This window comes from Lithobates pipiens, unplaced genomic scaffold (genome assembly GCF_037356315.1).
Source record: "Lithobates pipiens isolate NorthernLeopardFrog02 unplaced genomic scaffold, aLitPip1_a1.2 Scaffold_8, whole genome shotgun sequence".
NCBI classification, from domain to species: domain Eukaryota; kingdom Metazoa; phylum Chordata; class Amphibia; order Anura; family Ranidae; genus Lithobates; species Lithobates pipiens.
Genome location: NW_027507903.1, coordinates 620741344 through 620764269, shown reverse-complemented (window position 1 = coordinate 620764269; position 22926 = coordinate 620741344). Strand labels below are relative to the sequence as shown.

The 22926-nt window shown below is 46.3% G+C and overlaps 1 protein-coding gene and 1 long non-coding RNA gene across 2 annotated transcripts in view; both read right to left on the bottom strand.

Moving 5' to 3' along the window:
- Nucleotides 1-22926, bottom strand: part of LOC143962362 (uncharacterized) — an 83207-nt gene that overhangs the window by 6007 nt on the left and 54274 nt on the right. Inside the window, exon 10 of the mRNA XM_077471655.1 lies at nucleotides 5335-5475. Coding sequence (XP_077327781.1) covers nucleotides 5335-5475 — 141 coding nt within the window. The remainder of the gene's footprint in view (nucleotides 1-5334; nucleotides 5476-22926) is intronic.
- On the bottom strand, nucleotides 8827-21720 carry LOC143961457 (uncharacterized). The gene is made up of 3 exons (XR_013270473.1): nucleotides 21612-21720; nucleotides 13980-14007; nucleotides 8827-8988 (listed from the first exon to the last, which is right to left on the bottom strand). It is a non-coding gene; the product is annotated as an uncharacterized LOC143961457 (long non-coding RNA).

The window sequence follows — 22926 nt, the reverse complement described above, 5'->3', positions numbered from 1 at the left end:
CTGCTGTGCTCATTATGAGGGGCTCCCACCATCCCTGTGCTATGCTGACTTCCTGCTGGGGCTGCTTATTATGAGGGGCTCCCACCATCCCTGTGCTATGCTGACTTCCTCCTGGGGCTGCTTATTATGAGGGGCTCCCACCATCCCTGTGCTATGCTGACTTCCTCCTGGGGCTGATTATTATGAGGGGCTCCCACCATCCCTGTGCTATGCTGACTTCCTCCTGGGGCTGTACCTCTGCTGTTCTTATTATGAGGGGCTCCCACCATCCCTGTGCTATGCTGACTTCCTCCTGGGGCTGCTTATTATGAGGGGCTCCCACCATCCCTGTGCTATGCTGACTTCCTCCTGGGGCTATACCTCTGATGTGCTCATTATGGGGGGCTCCCACCATCCCTGTGCTATGCTGACTTCCTCCTGGGGCTGATTATTATGAGGGGCTCCCACCATCCCTGTGCTATGCTGACTTCCTCCTGGGGATGCTTATTTTGAGGGGCTCCCACCATCCCTGTGCTGTGCTGACTTCCTCCTGGGGCTGTACCCCTGCTGTGCTCATTATGAGGGGCTTCCACCATCCCTGTGCTATGCTGACTTCCTCCTGGGGCTGCTAATTATGAGGGGCTCCCACCATCCCTGTGCTATGCTGACTTCCTCCTGGGGCTGTACCTCTGCTGTGCTCATTATGAGGGGCTCCCACCATCCCTGTGCTATGCTGACTTCCTCCTGGGGCTGCTTATTATGAGGGGCTCCCACCATCCCTGTGCTATGCTGACTTCCTCCTGGGGCTGCTTATTATGAGGGGCTCCCACCATCCCTGTGCTATGCTGACTTCCTCCTGGGGCTGATTATTATGAGGGGCTCCCACCATCCCTGTGCTATGCTGACTTCCTCCTGGGGATGCTTATTATGAGGGGCTCCCACCATCCCTGTGCTGTGCTGACTTCCTCCTGGGGATGTACCCCTGCTGTGCTCATTATGAGGGGCTCCCACCATCCCTGTGCTATGCTGACTTCCTCCTGGGGCTGCTTATTATGATGGGCTCCCACCATCCCTGTGCTATGCTGACTTCCTCCTGGGGCTGTACCTCTGCTGTGCTCATTATGAGGGGCTCCCACCATCCCTGTGCTATGCTGACTTCCTCCTTGGGCTGCTTATTATGAGGGGCTCCCACCATCCCTGTGCTATGCTGACTTCCTCCTGGGGCTGCTTATTATGAGGGGCTACCACCATCCCTGTGCTATGCTGACTTCCTCCTGGGGCTATACTCCTGCTGTGCTCATTATGAGGGGCTCCCACCATCCCTGTGCTATGCTGACTTCCTCCTGGGGCTGCTAATTATGAGGGGCTCCCACCATCCCTGTGCTATGCTGACTTCCTCCTGGGGCTGCTTATTATGAGGGGCTCCCACCATCCCTGTGCTATGCTGACTTCCTCCTGGGGCTGTACTCCTGCTGTGCTCATTATGAGGGGCTCCCACCATCCCTGTGCTATGCTGACTTCCTCCTGGGGCTGCTAATTATGAGGGGCTCCCGCCATCCCTGTGCTATTCTGACTTCCTCCTGGGGCTGTACCTCTGCTGTGCTCATTATGAGGGGCTCCCACCATCCCTGTGCTATGCTGACTTCCTCCTTGGGCTGCTTATTATGAGGGGCTCCCACCATCCCTGTGCTATGCTGACTTCCTCCTGGGGCTATACCTCTGCTGTGCTCATTATGAGGGGCTCCCACCATCCCTGTGCTATGCTGACTTCCTCCTGGGGTTGATTATTATGAGGGGCTCCCACCATCCCTGTGCTATGCTGACTTCCTCCTGGGGCTGTACCCCTGCTGTGCTCATTATGAGGGGCTCCCACCATCCCTGTGCTATGCTGACTTCCTCCTGGGGCTGTTAATTATGAGGGGCTCCCACCATCCCTGTGCAATGCTGACTTCCTCCTGGGGCTGTACCACTGCTGTGCTCATTATGAGGGGCTCCCACCATCCCTGTCCTATGCTGACTTCCTCCTGGGGCTGCTTATTATGAGGGGCTCCCACCATCCCTGTGCTATGCTGACTTCCTCCTGGGGCTGCTTATTATGAGGGGCTCCCACCATCCCTGTGCTATGCTGACTTCCTCCTGGGGCTGTACCTCTGCTGTGCATATTATGAGGGGCTCCCACCATCCCTGTGCTATGCTGACTTCCTCCTGGGGCTGCTTATTATGAGGGGCTCCCACCATCCCTGTGCTATGCTGACTTCCTCCTGGGGCTGTACCTCTGCTGTGCATATTATAAGGGGCTCCCACCATCCCTGTGCTATGCTGACGTCCTCCTGGGGCTGCTTATTATGAGGGGCTCCCACCATCCCTGTGCTGTGCTGACTTCCTCCTGGGGCTGCTTATTATGAGGGGCTCCCAGCCCAGCAGAGGTACAGCCCCAGGAGGAAGTCAGCACAGCACAGGGATGGTGGGAGCCCCTCATAATAAGCAGCCCCAGGAGGAGGTCAGCACAGCACAGGGATGGTGGGAGCCCCTCCTAATAAGCAGCCCCAGGAGGAAGTCAGCATAGCACAGGGATGGTGGGAGCCCCTCATAATGAGCACAGCAGAGGTACAGCCCCAGGAGGAAGTCAGCACAGCACAGGGATGGTGGGAGCCCCTCATAATAAGCAGCCCCAGGAGGAAGTCAGCACAGCACAGGGATGGTGGGAGCCCCTCATAATATGCACAGCAGAGGTACAGCCCCAGGAGGAAGTCAGCATAGCACAGGGATGGTGGGAGCCCCTCATAATAAGCAGCCCCAGGAGGAGAAGGCGCAAACTGGACCAGCGGTGCATGGCAGACAATCCGCTTCTCTCTTTCTCATCTAATGAAAATTCGTATTTCGGATAGGAAATTCTTCAACGGAATTTCGTATTTTGGATAAAAACCAAACTTCCATCAGCATCGACTGTCATATTGAGGTATATTTTTTGCCTTTAAATTCATCGTAACGAACGTTCATACAAGTTAACGAACCTGACGACAATTCGTATTTCGTACCAAACGGAAACGGAATTTCGAACACGAAATACGAATTACGAATTAATTTTAATACGAACCTTAACGGAACAGAATGAAATGAATTTATTGACGGTGCCCATGTCTAACTTTCAGGGCTGCAATGAGTGACAGCTTCAGGTCTTAAAGCAGAACAGCAGAAGAAATGATCCGAAGGGACCGGCCTCCTCTTCCTTCTTCCATTGAGAAAAGTTCTTCCATTGATTACATTGCTTGTAACAGTAACTTTTATCAATAGAGGAAGGAAGGGGTGTGTCAGACCATCTGTACTGCTGTTCTGTCTGAAGAACTGTTAGTCACTGCAGTGCAAAAAGTGCAGATACAGGAAGAGGACAGGAAATCCATGGACCGATTTCTCCAGAAATCAATATGTGGAAGGCTGCTGTGGCACCTCACTGACAGGAGTGATGGCAGGAGCCCTTCTATCAAAAGGAGCAGGGGCCTTGATGCTGCTGGGGGGATGCTGCTCTCTGCCATCCAATAGCAACCTACTGCGGGCAGAAGAGAGCAAACAGAACACACCTTCATCTCAACATAATGCTGCTGGGGAAGTGAGGAAGGACTGCCCTTCTATCTTCCCTTGTTTAGTAACAGATCACATGCCCAGAGATGGAAAGTACACAGAAGTTAAGGGGACAACTCAGCCCTAGACCTCCCCTCTCTCCTCCAAAGAGCCCCTTAACCTGCTTCCACCCTCAGAGCCCTTCAGCCCCCCTTTCTCGCTCAGAGCCCCCCTAGATCGCTTTAGTTACATGCACCCCTCAGAGCCTACCTTTCCTCCCCTCTACATTCCACTGACATAAATACCAAAGCAGTCCTCCTAAGACAGACACCACTGATGTAGGGACATTTTCCCCTCTATTAATATTGGTATTACATTGTGTTATATTATATTTTATTCAAAGAGATATTTTTTTCTAGCCCCAATGAAGGGAGTGTTTTTGAACCTCCGACACCTGTTGACTACTCTTTAGATTGTCCCCCTGACTTTTATTGATATAAAAGTTACATCTGGACATTTCAGCAGTGGTGTGTCGCATCAGTTTGCTTTTTTGTTCATCACTGACACTGACGCAGCACTAGTTTCCAATAAGCAAAATCATCAATGCAGGGACACTTTTTCCTTCCAGTGACACTACTGACACAGGGCCATTTTTCCTTCCAGTGACACCACCAACACAAGGCTATTTTTCCTTCCAGTGACACCACCAACACAAGGCTATTTTTCCTTTCAGTAACCCCACCGACACATGGCCATTTTTCCTTTCATTGACATCACCAACACATGGCCATTTTTCCTCCCAGTAGCCCCACTGACAAATGGCTAATTTTGCTCCCAGTAGCCCAACCGCCACATGGCCATTTTTCCTTCCATTGACATACACCAGCACAGGGCTATGTTTCCTTCCAGTAACCCCACCGACACATGGCCATTTTTCCTTCCAGTAACCCCACCGACATGTGGCCATTTTTCCTTCCAGTGACCCCACCGACATGTGGCCATTTTTACTTCCAGTAACCCCACCGGCACATGGCCATTTTTCCTTCCAGTAACCCCATCGACATGTGGCCATTTTTCCTTCCAGTAACCCCACCGACACATGGCCATTTTTCCTTCCAGTAACCCCACCGGCACATGGCCATTTTTCCTTCCAGTAACCCCATCGACATGTGGCCATTTTTCCTTCCAGTAACCCCACCGACACATGGCCATTTTTCCTTCCAGTAACCCCACCGACACATGGCCATTTTTTCTTCCAGTAACCCCATTGACACATGGCTATTTTTCCTTCCATTGACACCACGGACACACGGCCATTTTTCCTTCCATTGACACCACGGACACAGAGGCATTTTTCCTCCCAGTGACACCACCAATGCAGGGCCATTTTTCCTTCCAGTGACACCACCAAAACATGACTATTTTTCCTCCCAGTAGCCCCACCGACACATGACACAAATTTCCTTCAAGTGGCCCCACTGACGCAGGGCTATTTTTCCTTTGCATTTACACAACCAACACAGGGCCATTTTTCCTTCCAGTAACCCCATTGACACATGGCAAATTTTCCTTCCATTGACACCACCAACAGAGGGCCATTTTTACTTCCAGTATCCCCACCAACACTTGCCCATATTTTCTTCCAGTAACCCCACCAACACATGGCCATTTTTCCTTCCATTGACACCACCAACGCAGGGCCATTTTTCCTTCCAATAATCCCACGATACAGGGCCAATTTTCCTTCCAGTGACACCACTAAACATGAAATACTTGTGGAAGTGTTGTCACACTCACCATGTACAGGTAGGCACTCAGGATGAGCCCTTTCAGAACGGCCTCCATGTCTGATGGAAACTGGAAGACAAATTGTGAGGAATTTTTCTTCTTCACCTTGTTTATTTGGACACCAGGAGCAGATCCATACATACTACGTATCTAAGGGAGAGCGAAACCAAAATGAATTAATTTCCTTAAAATCCATGGATGGACAGAATAATATGCAACAGGAACTCAGAAACACTTTTTCATATTTAGCTGCCAGCAGTGTCAGCATGTGATTATTAAATTGGAAAATTGGCATTTTTAAGGAAGTTGGTGGGAGGAGCTGCTGAGCACTATCAGGGACCAGGAGAGTGACATTTCCGGAAGGGTTGGGTATTCTTTGATTTGAAAACTCAGGGAGAATATTCTTTACTGTTGTACCTTTTTATTACAGTGACATCTGCACCATTTCTTTTCTTGTCCTGGTGCCATCAGAACAGGAAAAAGGGGACATCTCCCCAGTGTAGACATAGCCATTGAAACTTGACCGATTTCTGACTCTTACCCACTCTGTCTCAAACTAACATCCCTTCCAAATATAGCCAGATTATGCACAAGGAAAACTAGGCAGACGACTAGGGCCAGGTGGATGCCCAAGTGGCCCAGCTACAACCTCCATGCTCCTGCAGTACAATAGGCACAGTGCATTTGGTGAAGGCTGTGCACCTGGGGGGGATACACTTGGCCTCAGATGGGGGCCATGACAATACAAATGGAACAGTTTCTCTGTGCCTATTATAACACTTGCCTACAGCCCAATTTACCTTAAAATGGATCTTCACTGCATCTGAGCACCACAAACCCAAAAATGCTATTTCCCTCTTTTTAAATATTCAAAGCAACCCCCCCCCCCCCTCCATGTCTCCATGCTTTACTTTGCTGAGAAATCATTTTGAAAAACACCCCCCCCAGCATTTCTGTCTGCGGCCATCTTGGGTAAGGGCAGATGATTCACGAAGCATTTACTTCCTGGATCCATCTGCCCTCAGCAGGGTGCTTAGCTGAGAAAACACCTCCTCCCCTCCTGAAGACTCCTGGGATGTATGACATCACCTGCCAAGGCCTGAAAGCCAGGAAGTGACTGAAGAAATGTAAAAAAAAAAAAAGTTTAAAACAAGTAAATATAATATAAATTCCTATTTATTAATGCTAGCAGCATAAGGATTAAAAATTGATAGAGTGAAGTTCCGCTTGAATCCACTTCTGATCCCTAACTTAATTAGAAGTTTTGGATATTTTGAATTTATTTTTTTTGCTCACGTCTCATGTTGTCAGGTCTCTGTTTCAGCCTACAAAACCCAACAAATAAAACATTTTATACATACAGTATGTTGAGAAACGTGACCCACCTTTATGGAGTTGTTCCATGCAGTTGTGTTGGACACTGGTAGACTTACGGTACACACAGGTTCATCCATTTTCCGCTAAATGCCAACGTTGAAGTTTACCAATGTGGAATTAATTTTAACATAACCAATTGTCTGTTCTGGGAGGGTGACCACTTTTAACTGTAAAGAAAGAGGAGAGGAACCATGGGGAAAAAAAAAAGAAAGCTGCACATTAAAGCACAGTTCCAGGACACAAAGAGAAGGAACACAATGCAATGCAAAAGTATTAATACCCCTTGACATTTTCCACATTTTGTCACGTTACAACCAAAAACATAAATGTATTTTATTGGGATTTTATGTGATAGACCAACACAAAGTGGAACATAATTGTGAATTATTTTACAAATAAATATCTGAAAAGTGTGGTGTACATTTGTATTCAGCCCCATTTACTCTCATACCCCTAACTAAAATCTAGTGGAACCAATTGCCTTCAGGAGTCACCTAATTCGTAGATAGAGTCCATCTGCGTGTAATTTATTCTCCCTATAAACACAGCTTTTCTGTGAAGCCCTTAGAGCTTTATTAGAGAACTTAAGTGAACAAACGGCATCATGAAGGCCAAGGAACACACCAGACAGGTCAGGAATAAAGTTGTGGAGAAGTTTAAAGCACGGTTTGGTTATAAAAAATATCCCAAGCTTTGAACATCTCACGGAGCACTGTTTAATGCGTCATCTGAAAATGTAAAGAGTATGGCATAACTGCAAACCTACCAAGACAACGCCGTCCACCTAAACTGACCGGCCGGGCAAGGAGAGCATTCATCAGAAAAGCAGCCAAGAGGCCCATGGTAACACTGCAGAGATGCACAGCTCAGGTGGGAGAATCTGTCCACAGGACAATTATTAGTCGTGCATTTCACAAATCTGACCTTTATGGAAGAGTGACAAGAAGAAAGCCATTGTTGAATGAAAACCATAAGAAGTCCCGTTTTCAGTTTGCGAGAAGCCATGTGGGGGACACAGCAAACACGTCGAAGAAGGTGCTCTGATCAGATGAGACCAAACATTAACTTTTTGGCCTAAAAGCAAAACGCTATGTGTGGCGGAAAACTAACACTGCACATCACCCTGAACACACCATCCCAACTGTGAAACATGGTGGTGGCAACATCATGTTGTGGAGATGCTTTTCTTCAGCAGGCAGAGGGAAGCTGGTCAGGGTTGATGGGAAGATGGATGGAGCCAAATACAGGGCAATTGTAGAAGAAAACCTGTTAGAGTCTGCAAAAGAATTGAGACTGGGGTGGAGGTTCACCTTCCAGCAGGACAGCGACCCTAAACATACAGCCAGAGCTACAATGGAATGGTTTAGATCAAAGTATATTCATGTGTTAGAATGGCCCAGTCACAGTCCAGACCTAAATCCAATTGAGAATCGGTGGCAAGACTTGTAAATTGCTGTTCACAGAAGTTCTCCATTCAATCTGACAGAGCTTTAGCTATTTTATGGGCAAAAATGTCCCTCTCTAGATGTGCAAAGCTGGTAGAGACATCCCCAAAAAAGACTTGCAGCTGTAATTGCAGTGAAAGGTGGTTCTACAAAGTACTGACTCCAAGGGGCACCATACAAATGCACCCCACACTTTTCACATATTTATTTGTAAAAAGGGTCGAAAACCATTTATCATTTTCCTTCCACTTCACTATTATGTGCCACTTTGTGTTGGTAGCACCTGCGACGTGTCCCAGAAGATTGCTGGCAGGGAGGGGTCGCCTAGGCAGCCAAGAAAAGGAAGAAGGAAGTGGGACAGGAAGTCCCACTAAAAAGAAGTTACCCACTCCCCCCCTCCAAAAAAATTACATGCCAATTGTGGCATGTAAGGGGGGCGAGGAGTGCTTAAAGCAGCAGTTCCACTTTTGGGTGGAACTCCGCTTTAAATTGACACAGGTAGTGCCTATTAGTTTTTGGGGGGTTTTTTTGCCCCATTCACACAGAATGAATTCCCATGCACTTTCACTGGGAAAACTGCCATGCAAATGTTTCCCGTGCGCAGTTTGCTTGCTTCCCATTGGTCACTTTGCTGTATATTAAATACTTTATTTTGGTGGTTTAGAAATTGGACTTACATTGTAATTACAAGAGGACAATTTTTCGCCAGAATGCAGCCATATCACCTCCTTCTTAAATTGGTCTCTGAGCTTTATGTTTGGGAACGGTCCACGACAACAGTCACAACTCCGGGGTTCCCGGTGCACCGTGAACAGAGTCTCCCCACTACAAATTTGAAAATCTGAACAGTAATTCATTATGAGAGGTTTGAAAGGTTTTTTCAAAGGTTTTCTCAGATCTACATAAACAATGAAACTAACAATCTTTGGATGTGTCATTGGATGCATTGTTTCTATTTGCATATTTATTCTGTATTGTACCTTGTTGCAATCATGAGTCTTGAGATGTGATACCTGGTGGTGTCTACTGTCCATTGTAGCAGTTCCATAGAATGGTTAACGACCCATTTAGAGTATTCTTATAGGGTAGGGCATGGGTGTGGTCTGTGATAGTTGCCCTGACATGCCACTAGAAGTCCCTATGGGGACTTTAGGGAAGCCACTGTGAATAAACATATATATATATATATATATATATATATATATATATATATATATACAGTTTCTCACAAAAGTGAGTACACCCCACACATTTTTGTAAATATTTTATTATATCTTTTCCTGTGACAACACTGAAGAAATGACACTTTGCTACAATGTAAAGTAGTGAGTGTACAGCTTGTATAACAGTGTAAATTTTCTGTCCCTTCAAAATAACTCAACACACAGGCATTTATGTATAAACCGCTGGAAACAAAAGTGAGTACACCCCTAAGTGAAAATGTCCAAATTGGGCCCAATTAGCCATTTCCCCCATGTGACTCGTTAGTTTTACAAGGTCTCAGGTGTGAATGTGGAGCAGGTGTGTTAAGTTTGGTGTTATTGCTCTCACTCTATCATACTGGTCACTGGAAGTTCAACATGGCACCTCATGGCAAAGAACTCTCTGAGGATCTGAAAAAAAGAATTGTTGCTCTACATAAAGATGGCCTAGGCTATAAGAAGATTGCCAAGACCCTGAAACAGAGCTGCAGCATGGTGGTCAAAACCATACAGCTGTTTAACAGGACAGGTTCCACTCAGAACAGGCCTTGCCATGGTTGACCAAAAAAGTTGAGGTTGCGTGCTCAGCATCATATCCAGAGGTTGTTTTTGGGAAACAGACGTATGAGTGCTGCCAGCATTACTGCAGAGGTTAAAGGGGTGGGAGGTCAGCCTGTCAGAGGTCAGACCATACGTCATACGCTGCATCAAATCAGTCTGCATGGCTGTCATCCCAGAAGTAAGCCACTTCTAAAGATGAAGCACAAGAAGGCCTACAAACAGTTTGCTGAAGACATGCAGACTAAGGACATGGATTACTTGAACCATGTCCTGTGGTCTGATGAGACCAAGATAAACTTATTTGGTTCAGATGGTGTCAAGCGTGTGTGGAGGCAACCAGGTAAGGAGTACAGTCAAGTGTGTTTTGCCTACAGTCAAGCATGGTGATGAGAGTGTCATGATCTGGGGCTGCATGAGTGCTGCCGGCACTGGGGAGCTACAGTTCATTGAGGGAACCAAGAATGCCAACATGTACTGTGACATACTGAATCAGAGCATGATCCCCTCCCTTTGGAGACTGGGCCTCAGGGCAGCATTCCAACATGATAACGACCCCACACACACCTCCAAGATGACCACTGCCTTGCTAAAGAAGCTGAGGGTAAAGGTGATGGACTGGCCAAGCATGCATCAAGCACTAAACACTATTGAGCATCTCTGGGGTGGAGGAGAGCAAGGTCTCTAACATCCGCCAGCTCCATGATGTCATCATGGAAAAGTGGAAGAGGACTCTAGTGGCAACCTATGAAGCTCTGGTGAACTCCATGCCCAAGAGGGTTAAGGCAGTGCTGGAAAATAATGGTGGCCACACAAAATATTGACACTTTGGGCCCAATTTGTACATTTTCACTTAGGGGTGTACTCACTTTTGTTTCCAGCGGTTTAGACATTAATGGCTGTGTGTTGAGTTATTTTGAGGGGACAGCAAATTTACACTGTTATACAAGCTGTACACTCACTACTTTACGTTGTAGACAAGTGTAATTTCTTCAGTGTTGTCACATGAAAAGATATAATAAAATATTTACAAAAATGTGAGGGGTGTACTCACTTTTGTGAGATATTGTGAGTATATATAATTAGGTTCTTATCACCACAATACACAGTGTTTAAACAGAAGCAGATAAGTGCTTAGCTCCAGCCCATTTCAAAGGACAACAGACCAGGCTCACCAACTAGCAAGGTAAGTAAAAAACATGCAAGGCTTTCAGCGAGCTCTGTGTCTTCTTTCACTGGGATCCAGCCTGTGAAGAACAGTTCTTTTCTCTTTAGACACTACCACCCCTTGAGCTAGCAATTTGTTGCCATTACTGGAGAAATGGTCACCTGTATGCTCTCTGTTGGACTATCAAGACTCAGTATGTAGCTGGTGCTTTCCCTCTGGAGAAGCCAGGCAGTGCATGGACTTTGCCCTTTAGGACTACCCATATTCCTTATTTGGAGATGCTGGACTCTGGGACGTTGATCTTGTAGGTATGGTACTTTCTGCTTAACTCTACACTCTCTGGATTCTACTATAGACTTGTGGTAGCCTTGAATCTGTGTGCCTTCACCCATCATGAGAGGCTGACCTGCATGTAAGCAAGATGCACTACAAGTTAGGCAATAGCGATATATTATAGGAAATTCCAAAACAATACAACTAGGCCCAGCTGGTAGGCACAACCATCCGGTTCCACTTATAAACTGTAATAGTGGTTTGAAGACTTGAAAGATGCTGATAGCATCTGCAACGAGGAGCGGAATGCGGCCTGGCCCGTCCACACCCAAAGTGAAGGCTTCCAAAAGCAAGGTAGATGTAGAGTAGTCACTTGCATAAAGCATGCCAAACCTGGGAGCCACAGTCTTAAATAGACTCTGCCTGACCCAAGATGGCCACTGAAGTCACATGGGGCACCAGCGTCCAATCGGACAGCTGTCTCCTTGTGACCACAGGAAGTCATAGAGCAACCAAGTTCCTCACAACTTCCTTCCCTTTTCTTCACTACTGCTTCTGTCATGCATCACCTGCAGTAGGGAGTACAGACTGCACCTGCCTACATGCACTTCACATGACTGAATTATAAACTGTTATAAAGACACTTCCTGGTGTGGACTGCTACTTCTAATCTACATAGGGACATCTCCTGGAAATAGTCCCTTTATTGGGGGTCACAGTTGGGTTCATTACCAGCTAAGCCAGGAAGGGTGTAATGCCGCGTACACATGACCAGACTTTTCAACATCAAAAGTCTGACGGAATGATTCCGGCAGACTATTCGATCGTGTGTGGGCTGCAGCGGACTTTTGATTTGCAAAAGTCTGACAGACTTTAGAAATGGAACATGTTTCAAATTTTTCCGCCAGAACTCCGCCGGACCCAGTTCCTACCGAGAAATCCGCTTGTGTGTATGCTAGTCCGACGGACAAAAACTGACGCTAGGGCAGCTATTGGCTACTGGCTATGAACTTCCTTATTCTAGTCCAGTCGTACGTCATCACGTTCGAATCCGTCGGACTTTGGTGTGATTGTGTGTGGCCAAGTCCGTGCATTCGGAAAGTCCGTCAGAACTCTGTCAGAACTCCGTCGAAAGTCTGTCGGACCTAAGTCCGGTGGTGTGTACGCGGCATTAGCCCTTGTACACACGGTCGGACATTCCGACAACCAAATCCGTCGGATTTTGTCGGATGGATTTTGTCCGAAACAGTTGCATACACACGGTTGGACAAAGTTGTTGGAAAATCCGTTCGTTCAGAACGTGATGACGATATTTCGTTACGACGGGACTACGTTCAGGCTAGTAGCCAATAGCTTTGATGTAGGAATTTGATCTGGGCATGCGTGGCACTTTGTCCGATCGGAATTCTCTACACATGATCGGAGTATGTCCGATCGGAGCATTTTGTCGGAAAATTTTACCAACAAGTTGGAAAACTTGGTCCGTCGGATACTCAGACGTAAACAGTCCGATGGAGACCATACACAGTCGGAATATCCGACAAAACGGTCCGATCGGACACATTCCATCAGAATCTCCTACCGTGTGTACAAGGGCTAAAAGCTTCCGGGGAGTGCTGCTTGTTGCCTGGCTGGGTTTCCCTGCAGGAGTTCCCTAAGTGAACAGTGCTGAAATCCTGAAGACATCATACCAAATCCATGGAAACCTAGGGTTGGGCAGGAATGGATTAAAGGATAGAATGGAATGGATTAAAGGATGTGTTTCCCGACTCCACAAAACTCTGAAGTTCCACCCAGTGCCTGATCAACAGATTTATTTTTTTCTGTGTTTGCCGAATACTCAATTTTTATTTGCTCTCATATAATCCTACCTAGTTTTGTATTTCACGTCTTTCTGCCTCATCCCCTTGACGGTTCAACCACTTTTTTTCCCAACCTCTTCATTCCTGACTACACTTTGCCTCTCATGTCTATCTGAGGATTTGCATGAATCCAACACCGATCTTGTTGGCTGTAGCCTCTGCCAACATTGAACATCTAGTGAACTCCGTGACTGCAGAAAGACTTCCAGCTCACCTAATTTCTATAAATGCACAAAATATAAATGGATACTAACATGTAAAGGCAATAACACCAGGGCTAGCTGATTCAGGGAATTCCCATTGGTCTCATGGGGAGTCCACCCAGTCAGCATTATGGACAACAGAGATACTGTAGGTTGTCTTCTTTAAAAGCTTCAATTAATTGTAATTAGGCTCTGACTGATTTTTTATTTTTTTGGAGCACTTTGCAAAACTTTACATGGTATGTAATAAAACGCCATCTCCGGGTATAACAATCACATATTGGCCTTTCTTTTGTGCTCTTCTATCTTCTCCAAGGTTTGCCTGAGGTTAAACATCAGGTCCTGGATACCTTGACCACTTTTGGACCCACGCCAATGCTTTCTTCTTAATGAATGGTTTCCATTTTTATTTTTTTTGTTAAATTTTATTGGGACACAAGTACTGAGTTGTCATGTGACTTCAGCCTTTTCTATTGTCTCTCTTTAAGCACTGGGAAATATGGGTCTCACGTTAACAAAAATTATGGCTAAGGCAAGGCCAATGTATTTTGCATTACTTCACTTACCTTCTCCTTTTAAAATAACCTCTTTCACCTAAAATAAGAAATCAAGGGCTTAGGCTTCTTTACAAGACATAGCAGAGCAATACATAAATACAGTTTTAACCTGTTGGCGCTGGCCGCACACAAATATGCGTCCTCTCTGTAGGTGGGCCTTGGCGCCAAGCAGCCACATATTTGCATGAATTGGTGTATACTGCCACACACAATTACGGCTGCTAACGGAAAGCTCAGTTTTGCTACTTGCGATTAAGAGCTTTCCTATCATGTTACCGCTATGACAGCCAATCACAGCTGTCACATGATCATAAACCCAGCTCCCCCGCCCGGCATCTGAAACTTCTTAAAGGGCTAGGAGGCAGCGGGTTATGTTCAACTAATGAAAAGTTTATACTGTATTGTAAACTTTTATTTTTGTATTCGTTCAATTGAACAGTGGCGGTGCGTCCATTAAGGGTGCACGGGTGCTGTCCCGTCTCTCCAGCCACCCCCCTCTATGACTAATGGATAGATTCATGCATTGCATGAATCTATCACTGCCCGCCGGCACCACACCCTATTCAGGCCTCCAGCCCCTTTTAAAATGCAGAGCATCTGAATTACAGTGGCGGGTGGTGTTTTTGAAACACCTGATTAGAGCCATAGGCTCTTATGGGCTTTAAAAAAGGTAAAAATGCGAGCGCAGAGCATTGCGCTTACAGTTTACCCAGGAGTGTTAGAACAGCGAATGAATATTCGCTTTCTTAACACTGAACCTCCTCTCAGCCAATCAGGTGCATGGGTCTGTTACTCATTCCTTGATTGGCTGAATGGACAGGTGCTGTGATTGGACACCTATCAGGAAGAGGGGAGGAGACGCATGGAGTACACAGGAGCTGCTGTCTGACCCGCTGCAAGGTCCCGCTGCTCGCCGCCATCACCCAAATGCTTGACCCGCCACTAAGACAGGGTAAGTGCAGGGCAGAGGGCGAGCGGGCGGGGGTCACAATGGCAAGATTTGATGGGGCACAGTGACACTATTTGATGAGTACAGTGACAGCATTTGATGGGGCACAGTGGCACTATTTAATGGGCACAGTGGCACTATTTGATGGGGCACAGTGGCACTATTTGATGGGCACAGTGGCACTATTTGATGGGCACAGTGACTGCGTTTGATGGCATAGTGGCTGTGTTTGATGGGCACAGTGGCTGCGTTTGATGGGCACAGTGGCTGCGTTTGATGGGCACAGTGGCTGCGTTTGTTGGGCATAGTGAGGGTGCAATTGATGTTTTTTTTCAGTTTGTTTGCGCCACCCCCAAAAAAAAATTTGAGCACCAGCCGCCCCTGTAATTGAAAAATACTAAAATAATTATTAAAAGAAGAAATTTGTTGCGCTATAAAGCTTAAGGTCAAGAAGGTAGCTGCTAACACAATATTGTTGGATACAATACAAAATAATCAAAAGGTTCAGTGTAACGCTTAAATAAATATGATAAACAATATAAAGAAAAAGTTCATAAACATTATTGCATGGTGAAATCTGTGCTTGTCCAAAAGATGAGAGAAGGAGACCATCACCAGCACCAATCACACTGACTCTTACCATCAGTACATTTAAAGGGATTGTAAAGTAAAAATAAAATAAAAATAACAAACATGTTATACTTACCTCCACTATGCAGCTCGTTTTGCACAGAGTGGCCCCGAACCTGCTCTTCTGGGGTCCCTCGGCAGCTGTCTCTGCTTCCTCCCGCAGGTACTTCTCACGTTCATACGAGCTCCCTCGCATGGTGAGAAGCACCTGCGGGCGTGCTCCCGTGGTACAGCCAGCAGCTATAGCCGCTCACTGTATCACACGGCCCTGCACCCTGTGTCATTGGATGTGATTGACAGCAGCGTGAGCCAATGGCTGCGCTGCTTTCAATCCATCCACTCCAGCCAATCAGCAGCCAGGCTGAGTGGTGAAGAGGACGGCGGGGGCGAGCGTGGGACTTTCGAGGGGTCAGTTAAGTAAAACGGGGGGACTGGGGGTGGCGGCAGTGTGAGATGTTTTTTCACCTTAATGCATAGAATGCATTAAGGTGAAAAAACATTTACCTTTACAACCCCTTTAATCATGCACATAAAGCACAACCATATACGTTTAAGTTCTGGATTTCCTCCTATTCTCAGACCGACTCAACAGTCCAATCTCTTCCAAATATATCATCAAATGGCACGTATGTGGATCTCAGCTCAATCACATCCCAAAAGATATATACCAAGGAAATAATATAATGGCCATATGCAAAAATGAAACAAAAATGGGGGGGCGGAGCCAGCAGCCGGAGCGCATTGTGGTGTGAGAGGAGAGCTCCGACACAGCGGGGATTCTAACGCGGCACACAGCGAACCTACAAGCCTCAAAATAGCATCCTCTGAATGGGGAACCTACCAGGCACACGCCGATCACCATGAGCAAGAGGAAGGAATGAGAAGGGCCACGAAAACTGACCGATTTCTTCCCTCCAGTAGCAGGCAGAGAGATCCAAGATGGCGCCCGCGATGCACACAGCGCTGCGGCCTCCCCTGGACACACAGCCCATGCAGCTCAGACGGACCTGGGTGAGTCATGCTCATTACTCCCCCCAATGCCCCCCTCCCCATTTGTGAGCCCAGTCAAACAGAAAAGAAGGATAGGGGAGGGTGAGGACACCCAGGCAGCAGAGGGGGATGGAATGGAGGAATCCTCCATATCTGCACAGCAGCTGGATACTTTCCCCACATCAGGGCAACCCATATTAGACACCACTATGAAGGAGATGCTACAAACACTGAGGGGGGCCCTGCAGCAAGACATGGCTTCGTTTGTACACACCACTAAAGCAGAGCTGTCTGCAGTTAAAGCTAGAGTGACATATGTGGAACGCAAAATGGAGCAATTCACTTTTGCACATAATGAACTAGTTGATGCTCATTTTGATGTTGAAGATTAAATAAAATCTATGCGCCTTAAAATGGCGGATATTGAAGACAGGGCACGCAGGAACAATGTGAAGTTTAGAGGAGTCCCGGAAACTGTTAAACCAGCTGAACTTACTGCCTATCTACAAAAGCTTATGACCACTGCTCTTCCAATGCTGGGACCTGCAGATGTTATCATTGACAGAGCACACAGACTGCCTAAACCCCCATTCTTATCTGAGCAAGTCCCCAGAGATGTTATAGCAAGAATCCACTTCTACCACGTGAAAGATCAGCTAATGCGATATGCTAGACAACAGCCGTAACTCCCGGATCCCTTTACAGGGATCGCTCTATATGCTGACCTGTCACAAGCTACTCTCACGGCTAGACATAATCTAGTCCCCATCACCAAGATCCTGCGTAACCATAAGATATTGTATAAGTGGGGCTTACCAGCTAAGCTCCTTCTGGAAATTAATAATGAATCGCATGTGATTGCTTCTGTAGAAAAAGGCATGGAACTACTCAAGAAGTGGCGTCTTCTACCGACCAATGGAGAAGCGGCGGACCCTGACCCCCTGCAGGACCGGCGGAACTACCACCGGCACCACAGACGGAACAGATAAGTACACGACTAGCACAACAGTGCTTTATTGCTGAGACCTCCTCTCCCAGCCTTTCCGCACTTTATCACCCAAGTGCCTATATTATAGTTGACTATCCAGGCATTGGTTCAACTAAGCACCCGCTGAACGGCTAATTGTGAACATTTATTTTCCCCCTTTAAGCATTTACAGGATGAACCCTGTATTCTGTTCATTGGACCTCCATACGGATGATCCTACCCAGTTATTTGTTGACCGCTCATGGTCTTGTTCCCAGTTCCTCGTTCCCCTACCATCTCTGTCAAACATGCTGTCATTTACTACTCACCTGATCATCTGTAATGACTACCTGGTCTCACGTCTAACTCTTACACCTGGATGGCAATGGATAGCTCACCTACCTTGGAATGAACATTAAACTCATGTCTCACAATGTGAGAGGCCTTAATAGCCCCCACAAACGTAGGGCGCTCTGGAAATCTGCTTCTGACATGCACTGTGATATTCTATGTGTGCAAGAAACTCACTTTGCCAGTTCTAATCCACCTAGATGCACACATAGGAAATTCCCACATGTATTTTCTGCAAACGATCAGACGAAAAAGAATGGAGTAATGATCGCCATAAGGGACACTGTAACCTTCTCTTTATTGCAGGAACACACTGACCCTCGCGGTCAATATATTATCCTGATTGCTGAAATTAATAATTCTGTGTATACACTGGTAAACCTCTATGCACCAAATGTGAAGTCTATACACTTTATACGTAAAGTGGTGCATAAGGCTAAAGCAATGCAGAAAGGTTACTTAATAATATGTGGTGATTTTAATGTAGTGCTTAATGCTGAACTTGACTCCTCCTCTGTGGCCCTCAAGCAGCGACCTTGCCTAGGTAACTTTTGCCATGAGGAAAGACTTTTTGATCCCTGGCGCTGCACGAGGGGCACTGAGAAGGACTATACGTATTACTCTACAGTACTTGATAGCTATTCAAGGATTGATTTTTTTCTCACGGATATGTATATCTTACAAAATGTTGTTAGAACTGATGTCCATAACATCACATGGTCGGACCATGCTTCAGTGACAATTGAAGTTGTGGACATCAACAAAACTGCTAGTAGACCTCTCTGGCGTAACAATACCTTTCTTCTGTCTCGTCCCCTTATTAGAGACGAGATAGAAGCAAAGATCAAGGAGTTCTTTCATCTCAATACTAGTGAGGAGTGCTCCCCGACTATGATATGGTGCGCTCACAAGGCCTTTACCAGAGGCGTCCTTATACAGATAGCCTCGAGAGAACGTAAGAAAAAAAAACAACGTATAACACAGCTCCACAAAACGATTGCTGAATTGGAGAGTCTACACAAAAACCCAAATACCACCTCCCCTAGCATACTCCAGCACCTTACTAAATGTCGTGAAGAGCTACGACAAGAACTTAAAGTAGACCGCGACATTTACTTCAAGAGAATGAAACTATCCTACTATTCACAAAATAACAGAGCAAGCAAACTCATGGCTCACCAGCTAAAAAAACGTCAGGCTAAAACTAACCTACCCCTCATCCGACATCACAGCTCACATCAGGTCTTCCGCAACCCTAAAGATATAGCGAACACATTCAAAGATTATTATCACTCACTATACAATCTTAGTCAGGACCCTGACACTCATCAGCCCTCTGAAATGGAAATTGACAAATTTCTTCAAGATCTTAAATTGCCCAAGATAGATGCTTCCACACTGCTCACATTAAATTCCCCCATTACTTGCGAGGAAGTGGCCACAGTAATCAAGTCGCTACCCATGCACAAATCCCCAGGGGCAGACGGCTTCTCGGCCGAATACTACAAGGCATTCACGACGGTCCTAACCCCTAAACTAACAGATATCTTTAACTCAGCTACTATCACGGGTTCCTTCCCAAAGGAAATGCTACAGGCTATCATAGTCACGATCCCGAAGCCAGGCAAAGATAGCTCCCTCCCCCAGAACTTTAGGCCGATCTCACTTTTGAACTCGGATCTTAAAATTTATGCTAAAGTGCTCGCCAACAGACTAATGGATGTTACCCCCTCCCTTCTAGGATTAGATCAAGTGGGCTTTGTTAAAGGCAGGCAAGCACCGGATGGGACAAGAAGGATGCTCAACCTTCTACGATACACTGAACTTAACAAACTCCCCAGCGCTTTCTTATGCCGCGTACACATGAGCGGATTGTATGGCGTACTTAGTTCGTCATACAATCCGACGGACAATCCGTCGTACTTTCCACTGAACGGACTTGACCACACACGGATGCACAAACAGTCCGTCGAAAGCTTGCGTGATGACGTGTACAGCACGTACGACGGGACTAGAAATAGGAAGTCCAAGACACAGCAAAGCACCCTTCCGCCGTGTAAATCCTTTCTGGGCATGCGCCATTCTTAGTCCGTTCAACTAGCATACTGACGACCGTATTGTCCGCTGAAACCAAAGTACGACGGACAGATTTTCGGAAAAACCGAAATACTTAGTACTCCGGACTGCACGCTAAAAAAGTCCGCTGAAGCCCACACACGAGCGGACTGTCCGCTGAAATGTGTTTCGACGGACTAAGTACGCCATACAGTCCGCTCGTGTGTACGCGGCATTAGCCTAAAGCCCCATACACACTATCAGTTTTTCTGCTGAGTTTTTCCTTCAGATTTACCAAAACCATATAATATGAGGTCAAACTTTAGAAGTTTCAATGTGTATGCAATCAGGCAGGCCCTTGCACTACATGGTTTTGGTAAATCTGAAGGAAAAACTCAGCAGACAAACTGATAGTGTGTATGGGGCTTTAGATGCAGAAAAGGCCTTTGATAGGGTGAACTGGCCATACCTATCTAAGACCCTACAAAAATTTGGACTGACATGCCAAATACATACGGCTATAATGTCTTTGTATTCCTAACTGTCTGCAAGAGTTTACAACTCAGGCCTTCTCTCTGACCCCTTCAACCTTACTAACGGCACTAGGCAAGGATGCCCGCTATCCCCTATTATATTCTCGCTCGTCATAGAACCCTTAGCAGAGAGTATTAGAAACACTGAATCCATACAGGGCATTAGAGTAGGATCGGAGATACATAAAATAGGCCTCTTTACTGACGATGTCATCCTCACCGTCACAGACCCTGTGTCATCCCTTACATCCATTCAAACCCTGATAAACAATTTCGGGAAAGTATCCTTCTATAAGGTTATAAGGTCAATACAAATAAATGCTATGCACTGGCGCTCAATATGCCAATCAGCACTCAAAAATGAAAAAAAATGTTCTCTTTGTGCAGATATCATAAAACTCAAAAATGTATTCCATAAACCCAATACATGTAAACTCACATTTCATGAATAAGTTACAAGCATAAAGATAAGAAAGTGACCGGCACTTCCTACGACCAAAATGAAGGCCACTCCCGAACTCCTCAGCTCACTCTCAGCATGTCATTAGTCCCTCATACAACCCAACGTTTCGTCACCATTGTGCATCTTCAGGGGCGTCCCTGAGTTCGGGAGTGGCCTTCATCTTGGGGGTAGGAAGTGCCGATCACTTTCTTATCTTCATGCCTGTAACTTATTCATGAAATGTGAGTTTACATGTATTGGGTTTATGGAATACATTTTTGTGAATCACTGAGATTTCACTGTGCAATATTTATGAACTTTTTCTTTATATTGTTTAAAATAATTATTGCACGTTTGGGGTCCATGTTCTTCTTAAACAGGAAACCTACTCATGCACTTTTAAGTGTCTAAAGCAAAAAAAGTAATTTTAGCAGGTAGGAAAAAAATTATCTGGCAATTAAAGTCAATCTATGGTTATAACGCCCAATGATAAAACTAAAAATGCATCCAAAATACAGAGGGCTAGACTTCAATTCACTCAAGATTCTGCTTTAGAAAAATTTGCCCCCCAAGTGTTTAGCAAAAATAAACTGGAGTACTAAAGTAAAAGATTGAAGATTCAGTCCACCAGACTCCATATATAATAATCACATTGCAGTAGACTGACAAATCAAAGATAATTTATTGAATGAATGAATGAAATTCTTTGGTGTGTTTTTCTTACCCCATCAAGACAATGCAATGCCTGAGGAACAACCGCTGATGGCGTGCCACCTTTGGTGTCTTCCGCTTCCTGAGGCTGGGATTGGACTACATCCATGGCACCCTATGGAAGACACAAGAAGGAATGGATCAGTCACAAGGCCACCTAGCCAGTCCTATCTGATTCCTACACTGACCTACCCGATTCCTATACTGACTACTACATTGACCTCCCTGAGTTCTATACTGACCACTACACCGATCTACCTGATTCCTGTACTACTCACACCCCCCCCCCCCCCCCTACATGAACAGCATATATTGATTGATTTTGCTCACCTCTCCATGGCCTCTATGATAATCTATCTGAGCAGGTCTCTCCCTAGCACCAGGTACTGTTCACAACACCCAGCTGCTCCTCAGTTTCCCCTGCCAAGAGCTTCTCCAATAGCCATCGTATGCTCTGTACTGCCCCTCTCCTCCACTGTTCTCACACACACACACGGGCCACCCTCACCAGAGGGATCATGGGGGACAGGCTATACTACAGGAGTGCCTGGGCAGGGGGGGCAACACAGCACACTTGGGGGGGTGCAGTAATGATTGTGGGCCCCCGCCAAATGTTTCACCCAGGGCAAGAGTAGCAGATGCCCCCCTCCATACCACTGCAATCCGGGGACAGACTGTCTCTGGGGCCAGCGCCCTCAATCCGGGGACTGTCCCCAGAAACCGGGGATGTCTGGTCCCTAGCATAAGGTAGCTTCCTTCCTCCCTCTCTTTCTCTCTCTTTTCTTCCACTTCCTCTCTCTTTTTTCTTTTTCTTTCTTTCTCTCTCTCTGTCCCCCCCCCCCCCGTTCTTTTTCTTTCTCTCTCTCTGGCCCACACTTTTTACCCTCTCTCTCCCCCTCCCCCCCGTCTTTCTCTTTCTCTCTCTCTCCTTTCTCTCTTTCTTCCCCTACTTTCTCTATTTCTTCCTCTCTCCCCTCCCTCTCACCCTTTCTCTCTTTCTCTCCCTCTCTTCTCCCCTCTCTCTTACTCTTTCTTTATCTCTTTCTTTTTCTGTCCCCCCTCTCTCTTTCTTCCTCTCTCTCCTTCTTTCTCTCCTCTCTCTCCTTTCTCTATTTCTTCATCTTTCTCTCTCTCTCCTCTCTCTCTCTCTCCTTCTCTCTCTCTCTTTCCTTCTCTCTTTCTCTCCATCTTTCTCTCTCTCCTCTCTCTCTTTCCTCCGCTCTCTCTCTTTCCATCTTTCTCTCTCTCCATCTTCCCCCTCTCTTTCTCTATCCCTCTCCTCTCTCTCCTTTCTCTATTTCTTCATCTTTCTCTCTCTCTCTCCCTCT